The sequence below is a fragment of the Puma concolor genome, chromosome E4 (assembly GCF_028749965.1).
Source record: "Puma concolor isolate L17-30 chromosome E4, mPumCon1.1.hap2, whole genome shotgun sequence".
Lineage (NCBI taxonomy): Eukaryota > Metazoa > Chordata > Mammalia > Carnivora > Felidae > Puma > Puma concolor.
Genome location: NC_141683.1, coordinates 48,089,688 through 48,114,183, shown reverse-complemented (window position 1 = coordinate 48,114,183; position 24,496 = coordinate 48,089,688). Strand labels below are relative to the sequence as shown.

The window sequence follows — 24,496 nt, the reverse complement described above, 5'->3', positions numbered from 1 at the left end:
TCTAAGTTTTCAAATATATTAAGATGCTTCTGTCAGTCTCAGCATTTTCATCTCTGCTATATCTATGGAATCCTTTTTTTTAAATGTTTTTTGAGAGAGTGCACAAGTAGGGGAAGGGCAGAGAAAGAAGGGGACAGAGGATCTGAAGCAAGCTCTGCACTGAGCAGCAAGCCCGATGCAGGGCTCAAACTCACTAACTGTGAGATCATGACCTGCACTGAAGTCTGAAGCTCAACTGACTGAACCATCCAGGTGCCCCAAGAATCCTTTTCAATCTTTATGTTGTCTACTTGGGCCCTGTTTTCTTCTTGTTCAATTATGGCAATTTTATTGTCATGAAGACAACTTTGACTTTGTGATTATTTTGTTTTCTAATTCATTGATTTCTTCCCTTGCCTGTATCTCCTTGCTTCAACATTGTTTATTCTGTTGTTCTTTTCTTAAGTTACATACTCAAGCTTTTTAAAAAATTTAAGCATTTAAAGTCATTTCCTTCAGTGCAGTTTCTGCTGTACCACCCAATTTCTCCAAACGTGGTACTTATAATTAAGTTCTAAGTATTTGTTTTTAAAACATGTAAATGTATGATTTTTAAAAAACTTAACATTTCTTACTGATCTCAAACTTATTTCTGATTATCCATTTAATACTGATTTTTAAAACTACTGTAATTTATTTCATGCCCAATACATGGTCAACTTTCGCTAACATAAAATGCATAAGAATATTCTCTAATTGCTGATTATTTTAAATCTGTTGAATCAGTATGTTGATTGTATTATTCAAGTTTGGTTTTCCATTCATTTTTGGCTTGGTTTATTTACCAATAATTGAGAGCTGGTGAAATTTCCCACTCTGTTGTTCAATTTGTTGGTCTAGCCCTATAATTTATGTATTTTGAGGTCATTTTATAAAGTATATACAAATTTAAAATTGTTATTTATTTCTAGTGAATTGATCCTTTTATCATTTGGTGGCTTTCTCATCTTTAATAATACTACCATAAAATCTAATTTGGATTTAATATCACCAAAGCTACACAAATTTTATTTGTCTGTGTTTTCATCTTTTAAAAAACCTAGCCTACAGCCGGATTTTAAAAACTTAATCAGTCTGTTGTTGAACTGGGTTTAGTCTATTCAAGTTTAATAGTATTACTTAACTTGTTACTATGATTTTATCTATTTTGCCCCTCTCCACCCCTAATTTCTTCCTTTTGTACTGTTACTGTATTCCTATTCCATTATTTTAAACTTCTTATCCTTTGCAATGATTCATTCCCTATCTACTATTTTTAGCAGTTACACTTGAAATTTTACCATATATATTCAACATACTTTAAACAGTATTTTCAACCACTTTCTGAACAATAAAGGCACCTCAGAACACTTTAATTCTAACCACCCTCCTTCCATCTTATAAGCTACTATCCAGTTTTTCAATTATATCCTATTTTAGAAGTACACATTCATGTTGCATAAAATGTTTATTTAGTTTTACATTTTTTTTTTACAGTTTTACTTCTTAAAAACAGTTTTTTCATTACAATTGTTTTATATTAACAACACTTGATTTACATGTTTATCACTTTATTTGTTCACTAGTCCTTCAATTTCAGATCATCCTTATGGAATCATTTTCCTTCTTGAAGATCATCCTTTTGCAGTTTCTTTAGCGAAAGTCTGTTGATGGCAAAAATCTGTTTTTCATCAGAACATTTCAGTTTTGCTTCATATAAATTCTAAGTTGATAATTAGTTTTTCTCATAATTTTGAATCCATCATCTTTTGGGTACATTGTTGCTATTGAGAAGCCTACTAAGTATGTGACTGTCTTGCCTTCATTGGTGATCTTTTTGTCCCTTTGATTGCTTTTAAAATCTTGTATTTGGTTACCTTTTTGTTCTAATACTTTGGGTTAGGCATGGATTTGATCCATATATGCCTGGGATATAATACGTTTCCTGAAATCATGAAGTCATATTTTTCCAACAAATCTGGAAAATAGTTATCTTCAAATATTGCCACTCCTCCACCCCTCTCTATTCTTTCCTCGTAATACTTCTAGTCTTTGTAATTCTTCTCTCCATATCTCTTAACTTCTCTTTAATATTTTTATTTTCTTGTTCCTTGTTTCTCCTTGCTGAGCACTGGATAATTTCTTTAGAACTCACTTACAGTTTATTTATTGTGTCTTCAGTTGAGTCTAACATGATATTCAACATGCTTGAGGTTTTGTTTTTTTTTTAATTTCAAGTAACATTTTTTTCATTTTTAGCAGTTCTTTAGTTCTCATTTGTGCCTGTGGTTCCATCTTTCATAGAAGTTGGTGATGAGACCTTGGAGAACTGAATCCAAAGCTTATTATTTCTATGGGAGCTTTCTCATGCTAGCTGGTTTCGATTTGCACTGGTAATCTATACTGCTTTATCATAATCTATGGAAATCTTGAGGCTGTATCTTGCTTCTGCCAGAAGTATTTATAGGATACTATAAACTGGGTAGCAACTTCAACTGTACTGGCTAGGACAGCATGTCAGATTCAGATTCATCTCCTTGTTTCTAGTCCAAGGCAAATTGCATACTGGCAGTGTTGCAACTAGTATTTGCCATCTGAGTAACCACTGCCCACTTGCATGTTTAATAGAGTATTCACAATTCCCAACTCAAAATGTGTTCATTTTTGTGGGGGAGTCAAAATAGAGGTATGATTCTCAGAAACTTCCCTACTGTCTTTGAGCCGATTAATGCATTCAAAAGTAGGTTTTATTCAGGATTTAGTTTTGTAGTACCTAGTCTAATGTACCACTAGAAGTAAATGTCTAATATATTAAAACATGTATGATATGCTAACCTGAGAAAGCACATGATTTATGGCAATCCTTACCAACTCAAACCTCTCTGAAAAGGTTGCCTTACCCCTTGACCAGAACTCAATCAGTATTTTGTAACTGAGTATGCCTTAGAAAGGTCCTAAATTATGAGTTCACCTAATAGGTAGTTGCCCCACTTCTTAGAAATGTCTCCAGTTATTCTATTACTAAGATATACAGTCAACCCTGACTATTCACGTTTTCAATATCCTGATCAATATGCAATCCAGATCAAGAGGACTAAAATCTATGAAAGTAAGCCATCATTTTCAACATTTTTGAAAATAGATAATAAGGATTTGTGACATGCAACTTCCATCTATATGCACAACTTTATTTTTGTAAGCCTGAGCCATCTATAATATAAGCAGGGCTAAATGAGGCAGCTAGTGATTTCCATTTAGTCAGAAACACACCTAGTAGGCATTATTGGCAGCAGATCTGGCTGCTACTGTCTGAAATGTAGATGGATGGTCTGCATCTTTATGATTCATAATTGTTGGTCAGTGTTCTCTGGATGATCAGGAAGCTCTTTGTGTCTCACCCTAATCACTGAAGTAGTGAAAGGAGATCCCCGCAGCAAGGACTGCAACTGCAACCGCTGCAATCACGCCTACAAGTAAAACAAACACAAAACACGTGGAAATGGGATGAGCAAAAGAAAGGCTTAACTGATCCTCAGCTCTGAAATGCAGGTAACTGATGCGCCTAAACGAGACACACATGCACAAACACATATACTTCCACACACACATATAGATGTACTAAAAGCCAGCAAAGTCTGAGGAGGAAAATACAGCTGTAAGTTGAACAGTTTGCCAAGGTTGAACTGGTAACCATGTACTTCACCACTTAGCAAACAAAACCCTAAAAAAAAAAAAAAAAAGCATGTCTCTTTAACACATGTGTACTCACCTAAGAGAAAGACTCACACATACTTGAAAAGGTTTCTTTCTTTTTTTTATTTTTAATTTTTTAATGTTTATTTATTTTTGAGAGAAAGGGAGACATAGTATGAGTGGGAGAGGAGCAGAGAGAGACAGAATCTATGCTGTCAGCACAGAGCCTGATGTGGGGCTTGACCCACGAACCATCAGATCATGACCTGAGCTGAAATCAGATGCTTAACTGACTGAGCCACCCATGTGCCCCAAAAAGCCTTCTATAAATATGTACACTGAATAAGTCAGTCAGAGAAAAGACAAATACCATATGATTTCACTCATATGTGGAATTTAAGAAACACAACAGATGAACATAGGGGAAGGAAAAGAAAAATAAGATAAAAACAGAGCAGGAGACAAACCATAAGAGATTCTTAAATACAGAGAACAAACTGAGGGTTGCTGGAGGGGTGGTAGAGGGGGTGGGCTAAATGGGTGATGGGTACTAAAGAGGGCACTTGTTGGGATGAGTACTGGGTTTTATATGTAAGTGATGAATCACTGAATTTTATTCCTGAAACCATATTTACACTATATATTAATTGGTTGGATTTAAATAAAGTTTTAAAAAATAAATTAATTAAATAAAATAAATATGTACAATGACATCCAAGCCATCTCATGGTAACTAGCTTAAACCATAAGAGAGCTCCAATGAGCAGTGTGTCTCAAACGTTACAAGGCAAAGTCAATTGTGTAGCTATTAAAACTACAAAAACTCAGATTCCACCATTATAAAATCTAAGAATTAGTAAGCCTGTGCTGGTAACTTTTATTTTTATTCATTTTTTTTCTGATAATTGTAACTTAACCAAAACAAAACTGACCAGAGAAGTCCAGACACAGACCCACACATATACACACACTTTGGTACAAAGAATTTGGGTAATCAGCTAATGAGTAAGTGACAACAAAAACAACTAAATTTCCTAACTTCTCTCAGTCAAAAGTCTTAATGCTTACAAAGCATTTTTCAAATTGGCATTCCACTTAACAACAGTCTACATGTTCTTCCATTAGTAAGTCTGAACAATGTTAAAGTGACTGCCACACTTCTTGGAGCCTTTAAAATTTTGAAATTCAAATGACATATCGGACAAAGGGCTAGTATCCAGAATCTATAAAAAGCTCACCAAACTCCACACCCGAAAACAAATAATCCAGTGAAGAAATGGGCAGAAAACATGAATAGACACTTCTCTAAAGAAGATATCCGGATGGCCAACAGGCACATGAAAAGATGCTCAACGTCGCTCCTCATCAGGGAAATACAAATCAAAACCACACTCAGATATCACCTCACGCCAGTCAGAGTGGCCAAAATGAACAAATCAGGAGACTATAGATGCTGGAGAGGATGTGGAGAAACGGGAACCCTCTTGCACTGTTGGTGGGAATGCAAACTGGTGCAGCCACTCTGGAAAACAGTGTGGAGGTTCCTCAAAAAATTAAAAATAGACCTACCCTATGACCCAGCAGTAGCACTGCTAGGAATTTATCCAAGGGATACAGGAGTACTGATGCATAGGGGCACTTGTACCCCAATGTTTATAGCAGCACTCTCAACAATAGTCAAATTATGGAAAGAGCCTAAATGTCCATCAACTGATGAATGGATAAAGAAATTGTGGTTTATATACACAATGGAGTACTACGTGGCAATGAGAAAGAATGAAATATGGCCCTTTGTAGCAACGTGGATGGAACTGGAGAGTATTATGCTAAGTGAAATAAGCCATACAGAGAAAGACAGATACTATACATGTTCACTCTTATGTGGATCCTGAGAAACTTAACAGGAACCCATGGGTGAGGGGAAGGAAAAAAAAAAAAAAGAGGTTAGAGTGGGAGAGAGCCAAAGCATAAGAGACTCTTAAAAACTGAGAACTGAGGGTTGATGGGGGGTGGGAGGGAGGGGAGGGTGGGTGATGAGTATTGAGGAGGGCACCTGTTAGGATGAGCACTGGGTGTTGTACGGAAACCAATTTGACAATAAATTTCATATATTTAAAAATAAATAAATAAATAAATAAATAAATAAATAAATAAATAAATAAAATTCTGAAATTCATTATGAATTTCCAGACTTGCATTTGACTTTTTTCATAGAACACATACCAAAATCTTCTACGTTAACAGTTTTGCAAAGAACACCAGTTTGCAAAGCACTGGCCCAACTATACTAACTGAGTCCCAAAACTCAACATGTTTTTCTTCTAAAAACACCAAAAAAATTAACAGAAAGTATCATGTTCGAGGGCACTTGAGATAATGCATTATTTATAAATCTTTCCATCTCCAGGATCTAGCACTTTCCATAATACTCAAATACTCCTTAAACCAGTACTTCTAAGAAAGCAAAAATGGAATGGAAATAATTTTAAAATAATAAGAAAACTCAAAATTCAAAATATCTTTTCAATGTTATAAAAGAAATTAAATACCTATGTTTTGCTGAATTTTCATTATTATTCTAGTTTTAATTGGTTTTTCAGGATGTTCATCATCTGTGCTGTCCAATGAAGCTTCAGTATTCACAGAGTACCTCATACAAGCTGCAAGAGGATAATAATAATTTAATAATAATTCCTAAATGAGAATTACCATTTTAAAATTAATTTTAAAGAATATTATAAAGAGCATATACAACAAGCTCCATTTTCCTTCAACTTGACTTTTTTTAATAACACAATGTATTTGCTCATTATCAAATGCAGGCCAATTCAATCTCATGGAATGTATGTTAGGATGACAATTTTTAAAATCCTGTATGTAATTTTATAACTGACTGAAATCAAACAGCCATAGAGCTAGTTCTGAGTGACTCCCACAAATTATAATTCATTTACTATATGGTAGTAGAAATAAACTGATACCAAAAATCAAACCAGATAGGAGCAGGGTAACCTTCACTCTTAATTGGGATTAATTTCTATCGTTCTTATTGATGGTTTGACAATTAATAACTTCAAATAATTAGATATTAATAATAAAAGCAGGGATTTGCAAATTGCAGCCCATGGGCCAGACTTTATGTGCCCCACAAAGCCTAAAATATTTACTATTTGGACCTATAAAGAAAAAGTTTGCTGACTGGATCTAACCTGAAATTTGATATGTAGTTGTACCCTTTAAATTTTTTCACGTTTATTTTGCGAAAGGAGCAGAGAGTGAGGGAGAAAGAGAACTCCAAACAGGCTTCCACACTGTCAGCGCAGAGCCCGAAAGGGGCTTGAACTCACAAACCATGAGATTATGACCTGAGCTGAAATCCAGAGTTACTGACTGAGCCACCGGGGTGCCCTGACATACAGTAGTACCCTCTTATCTGCAGATAAGTATCTTTCAGATACCTGCAGTCAACTGCAGTCCAACAGCAGATGATCTTCTGACACAGCATCAAAAGGTCAACAGTAGCCTAATCCTTGGTCACAATGCCTGCGTCATTCACCTCACTTTATCTCATGAGACATTTTATCACCTCATATCATCACAAGGGGGAGTATAAATATAAGAAGATATTTGGAGAAAAAGAAAGAGCACATGCACATAACTTCTTTAATAGTATACTGTTATGACTGTTATATTTTATTGTTAGTTATCATTGTAAACTCTTACTGTGCCTAATGTATAAACTAAACTTTATCACAAGTACATATACACAGGGAAAAACACAGTATAGAGAGTTCGGTACTATCTGCAGTTTCAGGCTTCTACTGGGGGTCTTGGAACTTATCCTCTGCAAATAAGAAGGGACTACTGTATTCAAGCAAAATATGATCATAAATTTGACCTTAAAACAACTCAATGTTAAGCAAGGCAACTCTTTATCCCATTTTACAGATGGAAAATAGGACCTGGGAAGTTAAGTGCATATTTGAGGGTAATGGATAGCAGACTGAGGATTCAAATACAAGTTCTCTATTTCATTATAGTAGCAATAATTTATGTAGGTTGGTTTAGCTGAATTTATTTAACATTGATTAAAAAAAGTGTTTCAACTAAAGGGCCGCCTGGGTGGTTCAATCGGTTAAGCATCCAAATCCTGACTTCAGCTCAGGTCATGATCTCACAGTTTGTGGCATTGAGCCCCGTGTTGGCACAGAGCCTGCCTAGGACTCTCTTTCTCCTCTCTGCCCCTCCTCCCACCTCTAACCAGAGTGCATATACTCTATCTCTCAAAGTAAATAAACTTAAAAAAAAAAAGTGTTTGAACTAAGAACATCCTTAGAGATCACATAGACTAGTGGTTTTCATGTTTTTTCCTAGTGCTAAATAATCTGACAGAAAATCCCAGCATGTAAAATAGATGAAAATAGAATTATGCAGCTAAAACAAGAATGGAGGGATCCTGAAGCCAGACTCCCTTCCTTCCCTCAGAGGTGGTAATCAAATGCTCTTCTATAGAGCTCTAGGGAACTATCTGAAAGCATCTGCTCCATGTTGATACCTTTGTTTACAAAGAGAACACAGAGAGACAATAACTACTGTTTAAATTCAAGGTAAAATAACAATGGAGTACTACGTGGCAATGAGAAAGAATGAAATATGGCCCTTTGTAGCAACATGGATGGAACTGGAGAGTGTTATGCTAAGTGAAATAAGCCATACAGAGAAAGACAGATACCATATGGTTTCACTCTTATGTGGATCCTGAGAAACTTAACAGAAACCCATGGGGGAGGGGAAGGGAAAAAAAAAAAAAAAGGAGGTTAGAGTGGGAGACAGCCAAAGCATAAGAGACTCTTAAAAACTGAGAACAAATTGAGGGTTGATGGGGGGTGGGAGGGAGGGGAGGGTGGGTGATGGGTATTGAGGAGGGCACCTTTTGGGATGAGCACTGGGTGTTGTATGGAAACCAATTTGACAATAAACTTCATATACTGAAAAAAAAAAATAAATTCAAGGTAAAATAGATAATTTCCTGGATTTAAAATGTCTTTACAGACATCTTTATATCTCAATATAACAGCACAGGCTCACAAGTATGATACGTAAACTTATGGAAACAGTTATTTGTGGTACCAAAATGAATGAAAGAGAAAGAAAAAAATGCCTATTTTTACCGATTTCCCATGAAGATAAGTTTACTGTCATTTTCAGAAATCATCTTTAGCAACTACTTCATTACAATCTAGGCTATCACTGTTTCTTTTTCCCTCTTCAAGCATATGATGAAAGTACTTTAAAGACAAACACAAAACCCCCTTCTCTTTTTTTTTCTCCCATATCACATTGGTTGCAAAGGCTAACAAACTCTTATCATGAATTATCTCTAGAACCATTCAGTCTTCTATATTTCCAGTTTTCTAGTTTTCTCAAGGGCTCTAACACTTTAGTTCTAGATTACATTAGCCCACCCCTAACTTTATATTTCCCCTAACTTCACCTATAGATCAAAAGGTTGAATGCAACAGCACACTTTTATTCATGGTAGCACACACACACAACTCTGGCTTTTCTGTCAGTAAATAAAATAAATAATTTCTATTAGTAAATAAAATAAAAAAAACTTTTTTTGGGGGGCCACTAAAATCCTTGTATCTGATAACAAATAAAAATAATGGATGAAGCAGAAATTAAACTTATTTCTAAAGGATTTTTTTTTACTTGAGTACTTGTATTTAAAGAGCACAAAAATGGTTTTGTCATGATGTTGCTTACACATTTAACATTGAATTGTTACCTGCAAAAGTCATGCTCTAGTAATGTCAAATCCTCTGCACAAATAATTTACTTCTCTAAAAAAAGATATTTCATTGCTCTATTTCCATTTTGAATCTGTCATACAAAATCATATTGCTTTGATACAAATCTGAGATCATTTACTGAAGCAGAGCCATAACAACTTATTTGTGCTTGTTTTTGGTGGGGACTTTTAGGACTTTAATTCAAATCTCAGACATTATGTCATTTTCCTAGTATCTGAAATTTAAATGCAAATAACATGATTCGATAGGAAGTTAGATCTTAATCATTCCTTAAAACCAGGTAATTTTAACTTCAGACAAGCCCCAAATTAATCATGTGAGAAAGTAGAGCAACTGTCAACAAACGAGAAAAAACAAGAGCCATAATGAATGCATGTTAAGTTATCAACGTGATCAATTTTATTCCAAGCTATTGATAGTTAGGACTGTTTAGATGCTTTAAATAAAATGTTAGGACTTGAACTCCTTAGTGGTCTTCTTCCCCATCCCTGAATACTAAAGTAATGAGGTTTCACTATAACCAGTGATGTAGTTGTAAAAATACATGTTCATTAGTACTTCTCTTTCCTTCATAATTATCAATGTTTAACCAAACAACAATTAATTAGCTCTAATAAAAAGACACAATTGGCAAAGATGAGTTTCACCAGATTTTAAAGGTAGGTCTCCAAATTTTTAGCTGATACTGTAGATAAAATACATCTGAGTTATTAAGTTAATATCTAGTAGGAGATGACTAACACACCTAAGAAATTCTAAAGCCACAGTTATCCCTCACCTTAAGTGAGTCATTTTTACAAACAAATTGTTCTTCATCCCTTAAGTCATTTAAAAGTATGTTATTTTAAGGTACTTACCTGGCAAAATATGTATTTCAAACATAGCAACTACTTGGCAAGTATATTATAGTATAGAAATAATAATAATCAGCAAATAATAACACCAAATACTTAGAAAATTAAGCCAGATACTTATAACAAGTTTAACACCCCTAAATGTACAGTAATTGATTTTAATTTTTGAACTTGAACAACTGAACTCCACTTTTTATGATTTTACACAAAAACCCTAATTTCAAATATTTAGGAAAATCTATGTATACCATAAAATACTACTTTTATACTTTATGTTAACATTTTTCATTATAATTCAGAAGGTTCATTTTTTAAAAGTTTTATAATAATGCTAGTTAATATCATCTTACAGTTATGTATCTCTTTTTGTTTAGAAAGTATTTTCCCTAACATTTATATTAAATTCTCATATCAACCCCAAGAATATCTGGGGTTCAGAGGTGAATTGTTTAAAGTCACACAGATGTAAGTGACACACCTGGACTCAGTTAAAATATTATCTCCATAAAATTATGCATCTAATATTTTTGAGTAAACTAATAAATGAATAAATGAGTGACAAATAAATTGAGAAATAAAGAAGTAAGTGAATATAGTTCTAAACCAATAAGATACTAATGAAAAAGCACTTGATTTTTCTACTGTTTGTTTTTACCCTGTCCCATAATTTGGGAATATGTTATTTTGTTATTAAATATGCTAATTACCAAATCATTCCTTCTAATTCAACAAAAACTTGACGAAGCAAAACTAATATAATTCTAGACAAGTCATATTCTTGGCCACAATACATCTGATGCTAGTGTTCAATTCCTAAAAAAAACCTAGATTTACTTTTAGTGCATTCATCATTCAAAATGAACTCAAATGTCACAGAATGAACACAAATGCTCTCAGATTTTTTCTAATCCCAGACAAGGATAATGCCTGTGCTGAATGTTCTGATAATTCTGTTCATCCCTCTATTACAGAACTAATCACCTTGTTTTAGAATAACTCATTTTTCTCTATTTCCCACTATACCATGAGCTTCTAATAGTCAGGACTATATATTTGATCTCTAGAACCCTCATGCTTAATACAGAATAGGCAATCAAAAATAATCAATCAGGGGTGCCTGGGTGGCTCAGACGGTTGAGTGTCCGACTTTTGATTTTGGCTCAGGTCACGATCCCACAGTTTGTGAGACTGAGCCCAGCATCAGGCTTCACAGTGCAGAGCCTGCTTGGAATTATCTCCCTCTCCCTCTGCCCCTTCCCTGATCATGTTCTCTCTTTCTCTCTCAAGATAAATAAATTAAAAGAAAATTTTTTTAAGTAATCATTCAAACACTAATTTGGGATTTATGTACATTTCAAAAACAGTGCAGACTCCGTAAAGAAGCACATTTCCCATAATGAAGTAGTATCTTCAATACATCATATAATACTAGAAAAACATATAATCTAGAAATCATGAGTTTGACACAAGATACATTTAAGTATACACAGCTAAACTTTCCAAGTTGCTGTCTTGTTCCTTTGTGTTCGTAATGTTAAACTCTTCCTACTCAAGTTAATCCATCTCTATACTAGATTACCAGCATAAAAAAAAAAAATCACATATTTTTAAATGTTCGTCTGTTTAATATGTTTAAACATGTTTAATATGTTTAAATAACATGTTTAAATATGTTTAATATGTTTCATCACATATTTTTAAATGTTTCAGGAAGCCTGCTATACACTCTTGTACACTTATTTATAGATATGTTTTCATATCCTGCCTTCACTAGAAACAAAACAAAAACAAAGCAAAGCAAAACAAAACAAAAACAGCCTTCCAAAATGTAAGGTCAAATGTGAAAGTGACAGGGGAAGAAATTATGTTACATAATTAGATGCTATGGCAAATCTGTGCTCTATAAAAATAAAGTTGATCTAATGTTTGGAACTGCCTTTTTCAGCTTAGTATCCCAATTATATGAAAGAGACAAGAAATAGAGGCCAATATATGAAAAAGATGTTTAATAAAGTGTTTAAAAAACACTGCGACATTATGCTTAACCAAATATTAAGATAATGAATTTTAAGAAAACTTTCCATATAATAAAACAAATACCTTAAGAGCTATATATTTTCACTTATTTAAGGATGAATTTTTTTAATGAAGATCTACTTGCTAGGCTTAGAAAAATTTTAAGTATCTTAAATTTTGGTAGAATTTTCCAAGAAAACACTGACTACATGTTCATCATATGTAGAAATTAAACAGACACATTTTTAAATGTCTTGAAAATATCAAACAGAACTAGTGTCAAAGAAATCTAAAGACATATTTAAACTAGATGCCTCATAGGTAATCTTAGGAAAAGTTTAATGAGGTTCTTAAGTAACATTATATAATTACCTGTGTTTATTTCCTCTGCAATTTCCAAATCTTCTATTTGAATCATATGATCTAACATCTCTATAAAATGGTCTCTCATTTCTTCAGCTGACTCATCACCAAATTTATAATCACATAACATTATAGTGGATCCCGGAATGGGGACAAAAACTCGGTGAGGGAGGATGTGAAACTCTTTTTCAGAATCTAAATGGAGAAGGAACATTATCAATATTTAGATAGGTCTGTCACTAGGATCAGTGATATATTTTGATAAGTATATGAAAATATACACTAATAAAAACAAAACCTAAAAGGTCTTTTCATTTTCTAATTGATCTTACACAAAATTGCTCTTACTGAATTCTGCTTTACCTTAACACCCCTGGCCTCTGCAAGGGACTCCATGTTGCTCCTATGAAATGTAAACTTACCCACTGCCTTCAGTGTGAAGATACTGTTACTTATATATTCTTGTAATATCCACTGTCCTATGAAAGAATACCCAATAGAGAATTTTGTCCCTGGTCTCAGAAATGGTTGTTTTTCTTATTTCTTACTTTCTTATTGTACTTCTTACAAGCAATGGATTTTATAAAAATAGTATTTCTCTTCTTCATGTAAGTTTGGAGCCAAATTAGTGGCCCACTTACACCAAGTGTATAGGACATGATAGTACATTTCACACTAATCTTACCACTGACTTCATCTTACTAGATCTAGGCTGATTACATGTTTTATATACGAATCTTACTGTAACTTCATCCTGCTTTCTTTTTCATTTTCCCTTTACCTCATTCTTACCGCTAGTATTTATCTTGTTATCTTGTTAACTGTAAATACCTTTTTGCAAACAGCCTTAAATTATCAATAGAAAAAATAATCTGGATATAAATAAACAGTATTTCATTCTTTGAATACTCACAAAGTAAAATATAATACTTCCCCTAATTTTTAACATAGTCACTGGTCTACATAAACACATAATAATTGTTTAGTTCAACACCATGATTCTAATGAACTATTAACAAAGATAGAGATATTGTGTAAAGAATGACCTCTTTCAGCAATGGATGTGATTAAATAAGCTACCAATATACAGATCAAATAGAAAACTAGGGCTCACTTTAGTAGCAATCTACATTTCCTTGTCAGGAAACTAGTAGTAGCTTTATAAAACTATAAACAGAAGATGATGAAGGCGGCCTTAAGTGTCACAGGAAATGCTATGACTTAAAAATTATGTGTTCTTACCAGATTCTGCTTATTATCTTGTTTCCATAGGAGAACTGGGAGAAAAATTTTACTATTTGACCAGGCTGCCTCCTAGCTGTAATATTATATTACTGCAATTTTTACTGTAGCATGTATATTGTCCACACATTGAAATTAGGAATGTATTATTTTATTCTGGGCTACAGTTTCTTATAACAGGCTAATGTAATTAGCTAAGGCCTCAAAGGCCACTCAATTACCAGTGAAAACTTTTATTTTTATTGAAAATTTAGGAATAATATTAGATTGTAACATTAACTTCTAATACATCAAACTTAACGTATACATATCACAACTGCTATGAGAAGTAATTTTACTACTTGAACATCACCAAAAATTTCAAAACACTAGCTCACTTAATATAAAACAATATCAACGCATTTTTAAATGCTTTAAATAGAGTATTTAACTAAAGTGTGTGATAGGGTAGGTCTTTGGCATTAATGGTGAATGTATCCCTACATCCCCCAAAATCCTAAAATTCACAGTTCAATTATAGCACAGTCTGTTGCTTAGAAAGTGAAGTAATGTTTAGCACCAGGAGAGTTATTACATACACAAAGTTAAGTAGTAAAAACAAGGTCACACTGGGGCACCTGGGTGGCTCAGTAGGTTATTAAAAGTCTCTCTCTCTCTCTCTTTTTTTTTTTAAGTTTAAAGTTTATTTCTGAGCCAGACAGAGTGCATGAGCAGGGGAGGGAGAAGGGGGGAGAGAGAGAGAAAGAGAGACAGAGAGAGAGAGAGAGAGGACCCAAGCAGCCTCCACACTGTTAGGTCAGAGCCCAACGGGAGGTTCGATCTCATGAATCATGAGATCATGACCTGAGCCAAAACCAAGAGTTGGATACTTAACTGACTGAGCCACCCAGGCACCCTGCATTTGACTCTAGATTTTGGCTCAGGTCATAATCTCAGCAGTTCATGAGATTGAGCCCTGCTGCAGTGGGTTCTGCACTGACAGTGCAGAGCCTGCTTGGGATTCTCTCTCCCTCTCTGCCCCTCCTTTGCTCTCTCTCTCTCTCTCAAAAACAGTAAATGAATTAAAACACACACACACACACACACACACACACACACACACACACACAAGGCCACACTGACACGAGGCTGATAGGCTGGTAGGCTGGGTGACTAATTGACCAGGTTTTACATACTTCACAAAACAAAAATCTCAATCTAACTGCTGCATATAAAATTCAAATTCATGTCTCAGCAAACTATACATTATTACTAAATGGAGCTTCAGGGTTACTTGTGAAGTACAGAAAGGACAAATGTTAAATTAAATCTGGCAAGTCCACCAATCTATCATACTACAGATATAAAAGAGATAATTAGTCCACCAAACCTAATATACTAGCTATCAGTAGTCCTAAAAGAAGTTAGTTATACAGAGAAGATTTTCCTATAAACATAAAAATATTCCCTTAACAAGCTAATGTACATGTTTCATTTAGATACATATTCAACTGTGAATTGCAAATGCACTCACACCTGAATGGTTGGAAGGTAGAGAAAAGTGTGTAACTTCAAAAAGCATACTCAATATTATAATTCTCCTTTTGAGTAAAAAAAAAAATATTATTAACACAAATTACATAAATGGTATAGTTTATATTTCTCAAAAGATGGAATAATTATAAAAGGTTAAGACAGAATGACCCAGTCTTTTTCAAATCTAATAAAGTTTGTTATAGTAATAATGAGAAGTATATAAAATAGTATACAAAAAAACTTAGGAAAGATCAACTGCATATATACTACAAATTAATACCTACTAAAAATTTATTATATAATACTTAACACTAATAAATATTTTGTTTTGGATAATTTTTTTTTTAAACACCAGATATTAATTTAATAATATTAGCTTTAAAATGTTAATACAGTTTACCCATTCTGGCAGAAATTCATGCAGAGTTTACAAAAAAAATCCTCCCTCAGATTTTAAAAATGTTGACAGATTTGCTATTATAAGGTGTTTCAAACATTTTTTTGGGGGGTGGCAACTGAAAAATTGTCATTTGCTAAAAAAAGTAAAAGATGCCATATCGTTATAAAAGACAGATATAGGTAGTTACAAAAGATAACATATCTATTACATTTTGACATCCTATTACTGTATTGATAACACACACATAAAAAGTTCTTAATTTTATACTCATAACTTTTTTTTCTGGAACTTCATTCAAAAGCAGATCCTCAAATAGTATTTCACAACGATCTGCAACTGTATTCAATATATCTCTCTTCATTGCCTATTAAAAAAAAAATCACAATAAGAAATGAAATCCGTGACTTTAGATTTGCATTATTTTATTACCACTCCCCCCCCAACATAGTTGACCTCCCTGTATAATCATGTTCACTACAATAATTGGTGGTACATCATCTCATTTTTGTTAAAGTTTATTTATTTGAGTGAGAGAGACATAGAAAGCAAGCTCGGGGAGGGGCAGAGAGAGAATCCCAATCGCTGATAGTGTGGAGTCTGATGTGGGGCTCCATGCCACAAACCATGAAATCATGACCTGAGCCCAAATCAAGTCACTTAAGTGACTGAGTCACCCAGGCGCCCCACATCATTCCATTTTTTTAATATCCATTGCTTTAACATGATTAACACATTAACAGTCTAACAGCACATTTGCCTAGCCTTCATTTAAATAATTATTTAAAACCAAATAAATGAATGAAATTTTGTATCTAAACAAATAAAGCTAGTGTTCCAAATTAGGAAATGTATAATTATAACAAAAGTGCCAGTCATCATTTTTTAAATTTCTGAATTATCCAGATTATAGAATACTAGGTAGTAATATTTCCAATGAATACTTTTCCTGTTATTTATAAAGTTTAACTTCCTTCTGAAGAGATAATTTCAAATGTACTACTATATCAAAACTGTGGATCACTGAATAAATATGTATAATCATCACTTTAAAAAAAGGCATAGACCAGATATCCTACAGATGAAAATCTTGGGACCAACGACATGGTACATTTGGATTAGCTAAGAGATTTGACCTTTATCAGTTAAAATCAAATTAACAATTATGAAATCAGAGATTGAAATAAGATTTTAGGATTTTTGAATAGTTATGTTAACATGCTTCTGTTTTTCATACAGCAGTTATTCCTTCTGTACCTGCACAGCATCTTTAACCTTGGGTTTACTGCTATGAATATAAGCTCTGCATTTCACGGCACCCTTAAGGTTTACCGAGCCACTGCAGATCTGGACTGTGGCTGTGGATCTGCGGTCTGAATTCAGAAGCTGAAAGACAAAATCTATTTAAGTTCTAAGAGCCAATAATTATTAACTATATGAAACATTTAAACATTATATAAGCCATTTCATGAAGTGAGATAGAATTTCTGACCGAACCAAGTGTTTGAAAATACCTTCCATAAATTACTAAAAGGCCTTCACATTCCTTATTAAATTATATATTATTTTCTGAGTATTTTAAATGTACTCTGAAGTAAAACACAACCCCCAAAATGGGACACAGTAAAAATGAAAATTCTAAGTATACCTGGAATAAATAGGGTCAATTCTGAAGAACAAACACAAATCATGTAACTTGTGAATAGTGCTATGCGCCTCTGCAATAATAATAATAATAATAATAATAATAATCAGGAAAAAAGGAGGAAAAATGGTGAAGAAACTGAAAGACATGACTATGTAGCTACTGAGAGCACATGAATAGTTAATATCTAATGTAATTCAGGCAAAGTTAGTTTGGGGTTTTTTTGCGTGTGTTTTTTAAAGAATTTAAAGTTAATACAGTCAAGGTCTTATTGGTAAAAAAATCTGTCATAAACCAAAAAATTCAAAATGTTCCAGGACTGGTTAAAACAAAGTTTATCCTCAAACCAAGCAGCAGGGTGATAATGCTCATACTGTACCTGGAATAAGCCTATGATACTTGTAGAGATCATTGATATATCAATAAGGTGAGGGTGGAGGAGGAATACTGGGCTTCCTTTATCCACTACACAGAACTTTACTACAAATGAAACTATTCCATTTTGGAACATAATGCCCTTTTTTATGTATTTAATATCTAATTTATATGTCTTACAATATACAACACATTTTTATTAAAAAAAATTTTTTTTAACGTTTATTTTTGAGACAGAGAGAGACAGAGTATGAACAGGGGAGGGTCAGAGAGAGGGAGACACAGAATCTGAAACAGGCTCCAGGCTCTGAGCTGTCAGCACAGAGCCCGACACGGGGCTCGAACTCACGGACTGCGAGATCATGACCTGAGCCGAAGTCGGCCGCCCAACCGACTGAGCCACCCAGGCGCCCCTATACAACACATTCTTAACATATACATGTATAAATTAGGGCACTATTTTCCACAAAGTACTAGACTATATATAAAAGACTACACACACACACACACACACACACACACACAGATGGAGGAGAGTTTTCAAAAGATATAAGGACTAACTTACTCCTTTTTGGTGGAAATGTACCTGTATGCTACAAAGATCAACTCCTTTTGGTTTCTTTGGACTCAGGAACAAACTAGCTTAAAAAGAGACTCTGGGAACCTAATTTGGTCATAACCGGAGGAATTTTGTGACACTGATATGGTATTTTGGAAAAGAAAAAGATCCATCTGGTTATGGTGACCAAGAACTTTACAGAAGTGGTGGTAGCATTTGGGGTAGATCTTAAAGTATGGATAGGATTCTGACTGCCTGAATGACAGAGAAACGACTGTACTGGCCAAGACACATGGCTCAGAAAATAAACAGAATTTTAAAGGCACAGAAAGCAAACCTCTGAAACTTTTCTAACTAGTCAGTATAGAGCAATGAAGGAATTTAAAACAAGGAGATTATTAACACAATCAGTGCCTAACCTTATATACACTCAACAAATATTTTGTGAAAAAAAAAACCTAACAAGTAAGACTTTAGATACAACTATTCCATTTAGGAACATAATGCCTTATTTTATATATTTAATATCTAATGTATATGTTTTACATATCTAGTAAAAAGCATACAGGTACAGGAATAGCTTTAAAACAAGGGACACTTCTAACCTCAAAGGTACTAACAAGAGAAATTGAGAACTATGTTGATTGGCATTAAGTCCAATGACAATCTAGTAAACGCTCTATTGCTAAACACAGAGAAGGAAAAGAAAGGAAAACAGCCTCCTATGAAAATTACTTTTAAGTCTATTTTACTTAGGTAAAATAACATACAATAAAAAAAAATCCTGTTCTACATGCATACTTTTAGGAATAATTAATGGCTTTAACTTTTTATTTTTCAAGATATCCAATTCTCAACTTCTGAAAGGAAGAGGTGTGTAATTTAAAACAACCATATAAAAATATAAAAATTGCTAATGCTGTGTGATTTTTAACAAATCAAAGGCGGTATAAATATACTTCAAAATGAAGTATATGACAAGTCTTGGCACATCTCTGCACGCATCATTTTAAGTTGTTAAGAACTACAACTTTGCTTATAAAACCTATAACCCAAAATATCACACACATGTATGTATGTGTATGTATGTATATGCTATACGTGTATATATACTGTACACGTGTGTGTATATATATATATATATATATATATATATATATATAAAATACGTACATAAATTGCTATCTACTTGATGCTAAAATTTTAACAGCCTTGAGGCAAAACACCAAAATAGGTTTCATTAAGATAATGTTTCTGGTAAATAAATTTCCTAGAACTGGACATTTTGTACACCTTATGTTTCTAAAGTTCTTTAATTCTCTAATTATAAAAACCAGAACAATTTCATTATGATTATTCTAAGAAATAATGTATTTTGATTAGATAAGTAGTATTTTAAAATATTTACCAAATGTGTTAGCACTTTGACATCAAAACAATGACTAGTCGCTTGAACATTTCCTCTAGAAGATTTTTTCTGAAAAAACACAAAAGTTAAAAAACTTGATTATTGAGATCTGAGTGGAATATAAAAGATAATTTAGGAGCCATCCTACATATTCTAAGTAATTTAGAGGAAAAGAAAGTCTTATTATTTGTTTCATATTAGCTTTTTCTATAGATATGTTACTTTGTGTATTCTCTATCAATCAACGTATATTCTTAAAAACCACTAATTCCCTACTTTTGTTTCTCTCAAGCAACAATTGGCAAACTATGGCCTATGGGTCAAGTCTAGACTCCCTCTCGTCTTTGTAAATAAAGTTTTACAGAATACAATCAAGATCATTCATTTACATGTTATCCGTGGCTGCTCTCATGCTACAACAGGAGAGGTGAATAGCTGCCAGAGACCATGTCGCCGACAATGTCTAATATATCTACTATTTGGTTTTTTACAAAAAGTTCACTGACCCTTGCACTAAAGGGGGAAATTACCAAAGTTTCTCCTCAGATCAAAGCTATTTTAGAAGTTTGTATAGATTCCTTCTACAAAATGGCCAAACTTAGTCTTTAAACTGCTATCAAAGTAGAACATGTACCTTTAGTTTCTTGTCTTTTTTTTTTTTTTTTTTTAATGTACCTTTAGTTTTAAGCAAGCAGTTTACAATTTGGGAATCAGAATTTAGATGACATGTACTTCTTCAGATTTCAGGATCCAATTAATTCAGAAATAATCTCCCATAATTTTCTGAAAAAACATTTATTTGCTTTACTTTAAAAAACCTTAGGGGGCACCTGGGTGGCTCAGTTGGTTGCCTGTCCAACTTCGGCTCAGGTCATCATCTCAGTTTGTGAGTTCGAGCCCTGCATCGGGCTCTGTGCCGACAGCTCAGAACCTGGAGCCTACTTCCAATTCTGTGTCTCCCTTTCTCTCTCTGCCCCTCCCCTGCTCGTGCTCTGTCTCTCTTGCTCTCAAAAATAAACAAACATTTAAAAAAATGAAAAAAAAAATAAAAGACCTTAGAAATAAGAAGTAGATGGAAACTGTTTTCATGAAGGCAAGAACTAAAGATGTCATTTTTAGTTTTTCCTTAAGTACAAATAATTTCATAAGATGATTTGCTCTCAACTCACCTGCCCTTCTAACAGGTCACAATCTTCATCTTTAACTTGTCCATTAATCAAATAAACACCATTTTCTATTTGCTTGGCCCAGCGTACAAGTCCATTCTTAAAAAAAATATAACATGGATATCTTTCAGATATAATGCCACCTCAATTAAACTCCCTAGAGTCTACTTTTTTCCCACCTGATACACTGAAATGTTAATGTGGTAATCAGTAGTGTGGTATTTATTTATTTCTTGAGTTAACATTTTGCCATTTTTGCTTTGTATATTAAAAAAATTGTTTTTCAGTATAGCTGACACAAAACATTACATTAGTTTCAGGCATACAACATAGTGACCCAACTTCTTTATATGTTATGCTATGCCTACAAGTGTAGCTACCATCTGTCACCATACAACACTATTACAGTATCACTGACTATATCCCTGTGCTGTGTCTTTATTCAGTCTCATAAAAAAAGTATATCCCCCAATTTTTAGCACCTTACTCCTATTTAATAATAGTTTTTCTAAACTTTATCCCAAACTAACATTCATATCACAGACTTAGAAGGCTTAATAATTACATGACCACAGTCAAATAAAATTCAGTAATGCTCATTATCTTAAAAAAGTGAGAAAAGAGAAAGAACCTCAAGAACAAATATATAAGGGAGTATAAAAGGGGAAAAAATAAGCAAGGTCCATCTGCTTCCTTCAACAGAAAAAAAAAGAAGAGAAATGAGACATGAACAAAAGAATGGTACAGAAATACAAAAAAGGACTGGAAAGGAGAAAACAAAACTCAAGACCAAACAGTATACCTTTTAAATAATTGTATTTTATGTAACTGTATTTTACAATGTACTTAACTACATATTAATTAACAAATATTTACGGAGCACCTATTATGCTAAATGTGTTACCATTATGACGCTGTCCTATCTCTAAATTTCTAATCTGGCTGGGGTAATAAATTAGTCACTCATAATATCATTATAATTAATATGCAATTTATGAGGATCATAAAATGAATGGCTCAGACAACCAGAAAAACAGCAGATTATCTATTCAGCAATCACTAAAGAAAATTCATTTTGCCTTAATACCTTTGTATTTTTCTCCAAAGTATAGCTGACTGAAGTAGTAGACAGCGGGATGTGAATATTAATATGAACTGTACACTCTAAAGAAAGCCATGAAGTTGATAGTCCATTTTGATACTTCCAATCTGCTGGTTTTGCTGAACTCTTTAGCAGTGGGGAAAGTAAAAAACAAAACAAAACAAAACATAAAATATGTGATTTAGGTAAAATATATCAAACATAAAACATCATAAAACGTACAACATAATAACTCACACAAACTGCTATCTAACATATTGGCCAACTTCTTTCATCAAAGGGCAATAGGTTAAACTAAACAGAAATGAAGCATGCATTAAGTTCACTATTCTTCAGCACATTCCAGACAGCCTTGGCAGCTCCATCCCTCAGTGGTGGGTTGAAAAAGAATCAGATAGTTCATGGGTAGAATTCTGACAAGTCCTCTGGTTCTTCTCACCTGTAGCTTCAATAGTGTCAATTCTGAAGCTTATGATGCAGAGCAAACAATCACTGAGCAACTGACTATTAGGTGTCAGATGTTCTCCTTTCTGTCCTATACCTTGCTAACAGAAAACTGCAAAGTTACTTTTTCACACTGCTTTTAGACATCTTAGCAAAATGTTAGTCTGGATTCTGCTAGTAGGTAGCTTGCTTACTAGGCAATATAGCTAGCTACCAAAAGCCCAGATACTTTTACTACCAGCCACTCAAATAGAATACTAAATATATAAGTAGGTAGGGGAAGCTTAAGAAAAATATTTTAACAATGAAAAAAAACTAAATTTTCCTTATTTGTAATGAAATTAATCACATTTCAAAATAAACAACTGTAGTTGGCTGTGAACATCAATAGGAAGTGAAATTATGGAAAATTATTAAAACTAAATATTTAGTTTTATTTTTAAAATAAATTGCAATACAAAAATCTTTAAAGAGGTATTTTTCTTACCTTTGGATCATGGATATCATAAGTTCGACAAAATATTCTTTACTGGTTAAGGGTAGAAATGACCAAAAAAGATAATTCATTCTTATTAATCAAAAGAAAACAAACCATCAAAAAATAAAAATAAAGTGCATGCATCCAAGAGTTTTTAACAAAATCAGACTACTTTATATACTGAAATATATACACATATATGTTTGCACGTATACATCTTGTAACTAAACATATAAAAATATCCATATTTTGTATAAATTTATACAAACACAAAAATCGTTCTGATTATGATACCTATGATGCTGTAAACTATTTCCTATTGCTTAAAATCCTGCCAATCACAATGAATAGAATGCAAGCACTTGCAGAATTTTCCTCAAATACACACCCTCTATAATAGGAGTGCTGCTTTAAATGGAGTCCAGTCTGAAAATGTTTACTGAGTCAAAGGTCCTGTGCATGAAACTTTTAATTACCAAAGGCATTGTAAGCTCAGCTTCGGCAGGAATGATCACTTCTTGAATTTTGCCTTTTCCACGTCCTAATTCACTAGGCCCTTGCGCTGCTTAGCTCCCTTGGTGTGGCTGCCTCTTGCCTGGGAGGTACCCTTGCTCTGACAAGATGTAGAGAAAAAGAAGCTAAGGAGCCCCTAAAGTGGCTTTTAGTGTCACTTGATGTTGGCTAAAGACATAATAATTACTTGGATGTTCTACACTGTCCAAATCAGTGTATCTGTGCTTTGAACTGACCATTCTGAACTGGGGGTGAAAATTTACCATGATAAAAGAATTACTTTGCCTCAGCTGTAAGTTGGGCTTCTACCCCTCTGTACCGGACCTACTGAGCTTCAATGTACAGGGGTAGTTAGCAGTTAATGAGCTCAGAATCCCCAGTTCTTTCCACCTTTCTCAAAGTCTTTAATAATCCAAGACATGATTAACAACAATTACTACCATAATTACTATTGGCAGTCCTAATTATGTGTTATATACAGGAAAAACTTACAAGTTATGCCTGTTTTTTAAAATGATGATTTAACTCAATGGGAAACTACTTGCAGGAACATTATTTTGGTCTCATATATTTTAAAATACAAACACCTATACAAAAGATACTTTTTTGTAGAAGAGCAAACGTGAAGTGTCACTCGTTCTGAGACTTCCTCTTCTGTGAAATTCCACAGTCTCCTTTTATTCATAGATTTTTCCATAGCAAATACTAGCTGAAAGAGAGGAAAACAACATCAACTGAATGCAAAATAAGAGAACAAAAATGAGTGCAGAAAAAGATAATTATAATGTCCCTAGGCTCCCAATTAGCTTTAAAATTCCATGATTCTATCGTTAAGTTTTTTTGTCTTCAAAAAAATGACTGAATATTAACCTTTTGGATTCCATTTTTAGGG

At 33.5% G+C, this 24,496-nt stretch overlaps 1 protein-coding gene across 1 annotated transcript in view; it reads right to left on the bottom strand.

The window, feature by feature from the left end:
- Positions 1-1,467: 1,467 nt before the first annotated feature.
- ODR4 (odr-4 GPCR localization factor homolog) overlaps positions 1,468-24,496 on the bottom strand; it is a 34,419-nt gene continuing 11,390 nt past the window's right edge. The window contains exons 5-14 of the mRNA XM_086693086.1: positions 24,207-24,313; positions 23,101-23,137; positions 22,155-22,295; positions 21,071-21,166; positions 19,902-19,970; positions 17,172-17,300; positions 16,193-16,281; positions 12,770-12,957; positions 6,261-6,371; positions 1,468-3,485 (exon numbers count right to left, since the gene is read on the bottom strand). Coding sequence (XP_086549212.1) covers positions 3,418-3,485; positions 6,261-6,371; positions 12,770-12,957; positions 16,193-16,281; positions 17,172-17,300; positions 19,902-19,970; positions 21,071-21,166; positions 22,155-22,295; positions 23,101-23,137; positions 24,207-24,313 — 1,035 coding nt within the window. The 3' untranslated portion in view covers positions 1,468-3,417. The remainder of the gene's footprint in view (positions 3,486-6,260; positions 6,372-12,769; positions 12,958-16,192; positions 16,282-17,171; positions 17,301-19,901; positions 19,971-21,070; positions 21,167-22,154; positions 22,296-23,100; positions 23,138-24,206; positions 24,314-24,496) is intronic.